The sequence below is a fragment of the Actinia tenebrosa genome, unplaced genomic scaffold (assembly GCF_029948245.1).
Source record: "Actinia tenebrosa isolate PJP-AT-01 unplaced genomic scaffold, QUT_ActTen_1.0 PGA_scaffold13__45_contigs__length_12533684, whole genome shotgun sequence".
Classification (NCBI taxonomy): Eukaryota; Metazoa; Cnidaria; class Anthozoa; order Actiniaria; family Actiniidae; genus Actinia; species Actinia tenebrosa.
The window spans coordinates 1,675,968-1,685,370 of NW_028292573.1; the positions used below are offsets into that span (position 1 = coordinate 1,675,968).

Here is a 9,403-nt window from a genome sequence, read left to right on the forward strand (position 1 = left end):
TGACAAACATGTAGGCAGGTATTCAAATGCAGAAAATAAATATACTGAACGGCTATGACGGCACTTTCTGAAGGACTAAGTAAAGTGAAATCACTGAAAGGGAAAAGGAGAAAAATGAAATAAACAAAAAAAAAGGGGGGGCTGAAAATAAAAGAGATATGTAAGACCATGTAAAGGAAAATGAATAACAGCGCAACAATAAATGAAAGGAAGTGTAAAAAAAACGCGCATTTGATCATATTACACATGCTAATTTGCGCGTTATAAATAATTTAACTATGGTTTAACAATTATTCGCCGAAGGCGAAGTGATTATCGTAGGAATGTTTACCGAGCCGCGAGTCTTCGAGCGGCAAAGTAAATATCTCCATGATGACTGAGCCTGAGGGGAATAATTGTTTTAGCATAGTTTTAGACTTAAATATTAGAGAAAAGTCGAAATAAGGATGAAAAAATGTTTTAGTATTACTTCCGATCTGGAAAACTTTGTAAAACCTTAGAATCACCGGTTGCTCGACCAATCACAGCTCGAGAAACTCTATATCCAAGTCTAAAATTATGCTAATAAAAATTTTTATCAAAAGAAAAAAAAAAAAAAAATTCATCAATTTGACAAATGATATGACTAGCGATGTTGTTTAGGGGGGTAAAGTATAATGAGCAAATCCATTCCAGTTAGTCAGCTTTCAGGATTATCATTTTCATGATTCAGCAAGAGCTGTTTGGTTTTATTTCAAAGTGAACAAATAGTCCAGCTGTTATCGACCAAAAAAATGCTGAATTGTTCACTTTAATGATAAAAGCATGAAACTTGGCCAGATTACTAATATCCCTAAGAGAAACAATTTTGGATATGGAGCCAACCCAAATTTGCGGTTATTGTTGAGTTCTGCGCATGCCTTAAATGTACAACATGAAAGCGAGGCTGCAATCTAATTTCATGAAACAAATCAAAAGGAATTGACCGTTTTCAAACACCGCTGTTTTCCTTTATTACAGACTTTTATATTCAGGTTTTCGCAAAAAAAAAAAAAAAAAAAACAACAACAACAAACAAACAAACAAACAAAAAAAAAACCAAACAAACAAAAACAAAAAAAACACAGTAGAGTAAGCAATGCACAATTTCACTAAACAATAAAACACTTTGAAATTCCACGTACCTTCACTAGAACGCATAAAAATTGCAAGTGCAATTTCTATTGATTTTTTACTCTTTCGTATTGGTATTGCGGAGGACATTATCTTGACCTCAAAATATAATAAAAAAATATTTCATTTCTCCGATTTTATTTTCACCTATCACTTTTATCTAAATTGGGCTCCCTGTGGTATTAAAAACTAGTCATACCTATCAGTAACAGGATCGAGACCTAGTGTTTTTTCTTTTCTATGCTTATCGTGCATCCTGATCGTCAAAGCCGGGAATTATGAAATATTTTATCAGCGTGACTGTCAATTGTAAAGTCCTAGAAAGGAAAGTTTATAAGTCATTTAATGGTTTCCCGAACCTTCATTAGTGCTGCCCGACTGCCGAACCCTCCGCGACTGCCGTTGTCAATCATTCCAGTTCCAACAAAACTCACCTAACCATTTTTCAGTATGCGAGCTGAATGGACTTGTATTGACCATCAACTCGTCCAAGACTCTGGTAGAAAGACAAGGATTTGTATTTTGTGAGTTCAATTTTGTACCAAAAAACTGATTTAAAAGCCTCCTAAAATCCACACATGTCGCTTATTTATGTTAATCCTTATTAGTAGAAATACACAGGTGATCATTGAAAATCTCACGCGCTGATCATAATTGGTCGAGAAACTCACACACACTATCACACGATAGTCACTTCCAGCGATAATCCAAAATGGCGGCCTGCCGCTTTGTTTCTGTTACCGGAAAAAAATTCTTTTATCTTCTTGTTTTTCTGTTTTCTTTTGAAAGAATCACCTGTATATTTATACTAAAACAATTACATTTATTTAATAACTGTTCACAATTTTATAATTCATTGTCTTTTACTAAAAGATATCAGTCTTAAGGTAATTCCGCCTTGTTTTGCACTGCGCATTTTTTTGCACATGCAACTAAAAGCATGGAAATAACAAAGTTTAGGCATTTTTCTTTCGAATACTAAAAAAGAAACATGTTCAAAAACAATTTTACCTGATTTTCTTCTTTTTGAGTAGATAAATTGCGATTTTTATCTGACTCGCCCCAGTCTCCACTTGGAAATTTTTTTTTTGACAAGGTAAATCAAAAACGAGAATGGTGACCCCCATTTTTTATTTCAGAATTTTGATAAATGCGATGCTCGTTATATCAAAATATGAAGGAAAATTTATTGGACAGATTTTGAAATATTTTAATGGGAATAGTTGACATGTGCAAAAATTGTGCAAATCTGAGTAAAGTTGTAACAATAACATCACTTAAGAATATCATTACGAATTGACACCTTATTAGGGAAGGTAAATCTTTCAACTCCAAGCCCCCTCCCCCACCCCCCCCACTCCCCCCCCCCCCACTCCTCCGAACAAAAAATGTTTTTTCCATTAGCTGCTATATAATTTCATGCAGGCTTCAATCTCTAGCTAAATTTCAATGGTTCACATTTTTAGAACTCGAGTTTACTGCGACATGGCGGCTTACTGGAAAGAAGCTTGGACACTGTCTTGTGCAGTCCTAACATTATCTAACCAACACCTTATTCACAATCCGTTCTACGTAAACAACATATCTATGCACTCAGATCTGGACGGCTGGACTATGTACAGATTGTCCAACTTGTGGATGAGGTCTATTAAATCTCGTTCTACTAAATGACGTGCAACCTGCAACTATATCCCTCAAGAAGTAGACAAGATTGACTACGTAGTCGCAGAGTGACAATTTAAACTACGCACACACGGTGCAACATTGCTTGCAATGTGGAAGGCAGTCGATGTTGCGAACCATGTCACATGAAGCAACTCCTAAGCTTGGAAGAATTTGGCCGTCATGTTTTCCCATTTCAGACCAAATGTTTTAATGTGCAACCGTTAAACAAAGAAATAATTATCTAGGAAATGGCAAGCAGTTCTATTTCGACGGGCCAAGACAGTCATCCGGTAGTGTTCTGTGCGTTCTATATATTTATGACTTGGCTTCATAATCCCTAAAAATCTCTTTCTCTCATGTTTGTTTCATTTCCTAAGGTTTTCGAGTATCGATTTGCTCTCCAAAGACACTGCAACTCCTTGTTGCTATCCAGTGGAATATACTAATATCCAAAACTGGCGGTGTTCAAATTCAAGATGTACCACGTGGTTTTCCCAACAAGCCAATGAGAATCCTCACTTTGCTCCCAAATGCGGAGAGTTGAACAAGTGTACGTATAAAGGTCCACCCTGTGCTCCTTCCAATTCAACAGTGTTTAGTGCTAAATATGAACAAGTTATCAAGGACTTCCGATGAAACTAGCAATGCTTCTGCTATCTCTACATTCTGGTTTGGAGGAGAATTAGAGTTTGACTTCAGCCGTGTCGCGGGTTGCGAGTACCAAGTCGCGTGTCGTGGGTACGAAATTTTTAAAATAGGACGTTTGCACGATAGCGTCATTGACCTCTACTACCAGACTCCCTTGCACGCTTTCTTTTGTTCAGTTAATTAGCACCAATAGGCACTTGCACTAAGAAATCACGTGACTTCTTGGATGGCAAACGCGCGCTATGTAAACAAACATCAAGATGGCCGCCGTCGCACCGGAAGGCGACAAAAACAGGTTAGTACAACCACTTAGACGTAACTTTTTAGCTTTTTTCTACCAAATATTGGTACCCATGGAGTCTTCAAGCATATTTTGCTTTTCGATTGGTCCGAAAGAAAAATTCTTACGCTAATTTTTTCACCAAATCCAAAGCCGCTTCCTGTTTGTTATCGCAACTTTTTTTCGTGGTCTTTGACCTGGGACTTGCTTTTAAAGGGTTTTCCCCTAGAAAACTTTAAAAACAATACACAGACCCATGAAATGTTAGTAAACATTTCCATTCCAAGGACGTATTTCATCGTTATTGATCTAATTCTTTAGCGAGCCGGCGAAAAAAGGGTCGCTTGACCTTACCAGGATGCCTGAACTGTCGTTTGGCGACGTAGAGTTATTTGCCAAAAAGACTGGCGGAGGTTCAACGAGTCTGAAAAAAGCCTACAAATTTTTTGCCGAAACAGGATATCTCCATGATTATAAAGGTGAGTTTTTTGGGGAATTAAAATGTACGAAAAAGCTTTAAAAACGGTCAATGCTTGTGCTGTTGTACTAGTTGTTAACTCTGGCTGTACTTTGTCGTGCTTGTATATTCAATGGACTCTGTTAAAAGTTTGACTTTTTCTCTTAGTTCGCTATAGTCAAGAAGAGGCAACGATAGAGAGTAAATGTTTTCGCTCGATGAAAAAATCAGAGAAGCCACATTCAGTATTTATTGTGTGCCTACTGGAAAACAAGAATTTATATGGGAAATGTTCGTGCGTGGCTGGTGCAGGAGGAGCCTGTCAACATACCCTGGCACTTTTACTATTGATTGCACACTGCAAGCAGCTGGGTCTAACAGCATTGCCCGATGAACTTACCTGCACTATGTCAGCACAAAGGTGGAATATTCCTAGGGGGAAAAAGATCACGCCAGAATGTGTTGATCAAGTGGTTGTCAAGAAAACTAGAGAAGGAGCGGACTATACTAAATCTATAAAGAGCTCTTTGTACTCCCCTGCCTCCCAATACCTGCTGCTAGACTCTACTTACAAAGAAAACCTGAAAGCTCTAGAGCCAGTACCTCTCATATGTACCCTTTTACCTGACATGTCTGATACAAACCTCCCTGCAATTTCTACAAGATTTGGCAAAGTTCCTATAGGTTGCATTTTATCTTATCAACAGAAGCTTACTTCCTCCTATATCATTAATGATTATGCTAATACTGATTTTCCTTCCTTACCATTGACCAGCAACACCTCTTTTACCAATAATTTCAGTTCCTGTTTAAATGCTGAGCAATCAGCTACACTAACCTCCTTAAGAGTTGATGAGGAAATGTCCTTTCATTTAGAAGAAAGAACTAGAGACCAAAGTGAGTGTCAACTTTGGCACACTTTAAGGAAGAAAAGAATAACAGCCAGTAAATTTGGCATAGTAGCTAAAAGACAAGCTAACTTCAAGTCTTTATGCAAGCAACTAGACCCAACCCGTCATGTCCAAACAGCAGCAATGAAGAAGGGAATTGAGATGGAACCATATGCAGCCTATAACTATGCAACCAAAGTAAAAAACAGTTCTGTTAACTTATATCCATGTGGTCTTGTTATTCATTCTGTTTGCCCATGGTTAGGGTGTTCTCCTGATCGCAAGGTCTTTGACATGGAACTAGCCACTGAAAATGCTATGAGTCCTTTTGGTTTGCTTGAAATTAAAGTTGTATGTAAAGATGTTGAAAGCTTACATGATGTGAATTATTTAACTTTTGACAAGGACACCAATCACTTTGCTCTTAAACGAAAACATGAGTTTTTTTACCAAATACAATGTCAGCTAGCTATTACTTGTTTACAATGGTGTGACTTTTTTTGCTTTGTAAGTAGTGATCTTTATTTTCATGAGAGAATTCTATTTGACAGAAATTTTTTTCAAGAGAGCAAAGACAGAGTTGATACCTTTTATTTTACTTACTATATAACATAATGCAATCATCTGTGTTATTTCTTAGGTAAATACAAATAACACTGAAAAAAGGATAATTTATGCAATACGTAAAAAATATTATTAATAAGTATTGCCATAAAACAACTATTACAATATATTTTATTCAATTAATTTATTTCAAATTAATTCATATCAATTGAAATCTTTTTCATGAAAAGATAAAAAGTTGAATTAATTCAAGAACACCAATTTTAATTAAATTATTTTGCCAATTATATGACTCTTGTTTTCATTATATATATATTACCATAAAACTGAGTAAATTGGCATGAATATTTATTATACATTTAGACCCTAGGCCCTTGAAGAATCCCTTCTTATTAAGGGGCCTTGGAAGTTAGTCAACAAACATGACACAGTCCACAACTGGTTAACACTTCCTAGTAAAGATAGGGGAACAATGCCATCAAAAATGTGAAATTCTTTTATCCTTCGGATAGCCCTTTCAACATGAATTCTTAACATGGCTATTTTCTTTGTGTCTATGACTTCTTGTGGCTTAAGTTGACTATTTTCTAATAAGTAAGGGGGTATGTTAAGATCTACTGTCTTGTTCACTAAAAGATCATCAATGTCAAAGCCTTTATCAGCCATAATGCTAGTATGGGGCTCTAAAAGATCTAAAATACCGGACTGTGCAGTTATTTCTTTGTCTGAAATTGAGCCTGTATACAGAGAGCTGACAAAGCACACTGCACCATTTGGTGTGATTCCAATCAAGCCTTTAAGAGTGGTTGAGCTCTTGTAGTTGCTGTACATCTGGGATTGCAGTTTCAGGGATGTTGGGACTTGCACTTTTATTTCTGTACAATCAATAATGCAATGGGTAGTTGGGTATAACATTTTAAATAGGGGGGACATATTCTGTTTAACAGTGTGAAAAGAAGGCCAAATAGGCTGCATCCCAAGGAAGAAGTACAAGTAATTGGCCCAGGTAATAATCTTACGGCTTACAGTTGACTCACTGACATTAAACCTATGTGACAGGTCAAATAGTTTCAACCCCAGTCTTATTCTAACCAAAAATAGGAATAGTTCATCAATAAGTAACATTTTTTTGCTGCCTGGGCGCCCAACTGATATGTTACTTCCATAGTAGTATGTCATGGTTTCTGCAGAGGGCTGCACAAATTCATAAAACAAAATAAAATGCTGATATGAAGGAAATCCAGTATAAAATTTGATGGAATTGCTATCATTTGTGAATCTTTCACATCCAAATTTGTAGATCTTCATGGCAGATAATCTGGCCTTCAGGTCTTCTATTTCCTTCTTTAGTTTTGTTATTTCATTTTCAAGAACATCAGTTCCAGTTGTATATCTGTTTCTACAAACAAATGCATAATGATGCTATTAAAAGGAAAGTATTTTGGGTTTTTCATTCAATATAGTGTTATAGGTCTATAAATTTTTCTTTAATTTTTAAAGCAACATATATATAAAACAACTAATAAGCAAATTGTACTGAAAATGATAAAACAAGAACATTTGTTAAGTTTTGATTTCTCTTTCTCTTTGCATGATTAACATGAATTGTTTATTACTTACATAGCAGCATTTGGCAACTTCCTCACAAGTACGCGTCTGGGAGGCTTGTTGATGGTCCATGCAAACTGAGTTGGTATAGCATGCTTTTTTAATCTTCGGCGCCCACATATATCCTTTTCTTCTTCATATTGATCAGTGTCAAAATGTCTTGAACATACTCTGGTGTTCGATGTTATCTAATCGAGGCATAAATATTCATAAAAACTCGTAAATTATTTCTGCTCACATATGCTTTGTATACAAATAAATTTTTTAGCGAGTTTGACGCTGTAAAATAAGACTGACCAATAAAATCTAGTAAAAAATTTAGTAACGAACAGTAACCAACGTAAAATCTTACCTTAAAGTTTTCTCCGATGTCTCTTCGTATTTTAACAATCCACTGTTTTCTTATTTCCTCTCGACAAGGGAAGCGGTGAAATGACAAACCATCATCACGTCGACCATCGCTTGTGCATTTAGGAACACAACAAACATAGTTGTTTGTTGGTCTACACGAATTGTGAAAATTCGGAATAAGACGATTTTAATTCGCGAAAAGTAAAGCAAAGGATAAAGTCCTGTGTTTAGAGTGTATTGTTTTTAAAGTTTTCTAGGGGAAAACCCTTTAAAAGCAAGTCCCAGGTCAAAGACCACGAAAAAAAGTTGCGATAACAAACAGGAAGCGGCTTTGGATTTGGTGAAAAAATTAGCGTAAGAATTTTTCTTTCGGACCAATCGAAAAGCAAAATATGCTTGAAGACTCCATGGGTACCAATATTTGGTAGAAAAAAGCTAAAAAGTTACGTCTAAGTGGTTGTACTAACCTGTTTTTGTCGCCTTCCGGTGCGACGGCGGCCATCTTGATGTTTGTTTACATAGCGCGCGTTTGCCATCCAAGAAGTCACGTGATTTCTTAGTGCAAGTCGCCTATTGTCTTACTATTCTCATGAGGGAATACAAATTTAAATAAGAAAGAAAATTCGCAAAGCATCTTGGTAGTGGGAGTCAAATGACGCCATCATGCAAACGTCCTATTGGCTCATAACAATAATAATTCGTGTATCATAATACATGTTAATAAATCATCAGCAAAAAAGGCATAAGAGCATACTGTTTTCCAAGTTTGATTTCTAGTAGTATCAAAACAAGCTGTGTGAAATTTGTCAATGAAAAATGCAAACAGACGTTCTTTGAAATTGTAGAGAACTTTGATTTTACGTATGTCTAGTATGTTGTTCCATGGTGGAACAACGCAATTAAGATATGAATTCCTAAATAGCCATGTACGAAAACGATTTGCGCGTAAATTAAGAATATTGGCATTCCTAGTACGACCAGTGATTATATATAAACGGATCTAAATCAGGTTAAGAGATACTCCTTAATCAGGTAAGGGATACTCCTAAATCAGTATCAGGTTACTCTTAAATACGGTCATTTGAAAAAAGGATACTCTTAAATACGGTCATTTGAAAAAAGGATACTCTTAAATACGGTCATTTGAAAAAAGGATACTCTTAAATACGGTAATTCGAAAAAAGAATACTCTTAAATACAGTCATTTGGAAAAAGAATACTCTTAGATACAGTCATTTGAAAAAAAAAAAGGATACTATTTAATAGGGTCATCTGAAAAAACAAAAAAAGACTCTTAAATACGGTCATTTGAAAAAAGGATACCCTTAAATACGGTCATTTGAAAAAAGGATACTCAAACCATATGTTAAGAAAGGGTAAACTAATGAATAATATAGCATAGTTAGAGTTTTTAAAGAAACATTATGCCTGATTTTTGATAGAATACCAATGTTTTTTGAAATCTTATTTGAGATCAATTTAATATGATACTTCCAATTGACCAAAAATTTTAAAAAGGGGAAGGGTAACTTATGATCTTTATTTAAAAAATTTGTTTTTGAGCCTCGAAGTTTTTAGAAAAATCTATTTGTCATCACATCTTTTTATAATTCAATTTTATCTTATATTCAAAGTCAAATTATTTAACGAATTAATCGACATATCATTTGATTTTCTTTGGATAATAAAAAAAACAAAAACAAAAAAACATGGACAGTGCCCTTACCCCTGTCAGGCCGGCAGTGGGGCGCTATTCTTTTCTCCTCGGGGTAACGCTTAGTCTCCCTC

At 35.5% G+C, this 9,403-nt stretch overlaps 2 protein-coding genes across 2 annotated transcripts; one reads left to right on the plus strand and one right to left on the minus strand.

The window, feature by feature from the left end:
- The first annotated feature begins 3,666 nt into the window (after positions 1-3,666).
- On the plus strand, positions 3,667-5,945 carry LOC148911586 (uncharacterized). The gene is made up of 3 exons (XM_089028965.1): positions 3,667-3,760; positions 4,067-4,224; positions 4,371-5,945. The coding sequence occupies exons 1-3, from the start codon at positions 3,726-3,728 to the stop codon at positions 5,705-5,707; spliced, it is 1,530 nt and encodes a 509-aa protein (XP_088885091.1). The 5' UTR covers positions 3,667-3,725; the 3' UTR covers positions 5,708-5,945.
- Positions 5,826-8,506, minus strand: LOC148911587 (uncharacterized). The gene is made up of 4 exons (XM_089028966.1): positions 8,083-8,506; positions 7,617-7,767; positions 7,277-7,452; positions 5,826-7,055 (listed from the first exon to the last, which is right to left on the minus strand). Exons 1-4 carry the CDS (start codon positions 8,115-8,117, stop codon positions 6,023-6,025), a joined length of 1,395 nt encoding a protein of 464 aa, XP_088885092.1. The 5' UTR covers positions 8,118-8,506; the 3' UTR covers positions 5,826-6,022.
- Between the last annotated feature and the right edge of the window lie 897 nt (positions 8,507-9,403).

What these genes read in the sequence shown, in the direction of transcription:
- LOC148911586 (XM_089028965.1), top strand. Translation starts at nt 3,726, where the DNA reads ATGGCCGCCGTCGCACCGGAAGGCGACAAAAACAG. An exon ending in CCGGAAGGCGACAAAAACAG is followed by an intron (nt 3,761 to 4,066) that starts GTTAGTACAACC and finishes CTAATTCTTTAG; the next exon opens with CGAGCCGGCGAAAAAAGGGT. An exon ending in ATATCTCCATGATTATAAAG is followed by an intron (nt 4,225 to 4,370) that starts GTGAGTTTTTTG and finishes TTTTTCTCTTAG; the next exon opens with TTCGCTATAGTCAAGAAGAG.
- LOC148911587 (XM_089028966.1), bottom strand. Translation starts at nt 8,117, where the DNA reads ATGGCCGCCGTCGCACCGGAAGGCGACAAAAACAG. An exon ending in CCGGAAGGCGACAAAAACAG is followed by an intron (nt 7,768 to 8,082) that starts GTTAGTACAACC and finishes CAATTCGTGTAG; the next exon opens with ACCAACAAACAACTATGTTT. An exon ending in AAGTTGCCAAATGCTGCTAT is followed by an intron (nt 7,056 to 7,276) that starts GTAAGTAATAAA and finishes ATTTGTTTGTAG; the next exon opens with AAACAGATATACAACTGGAA.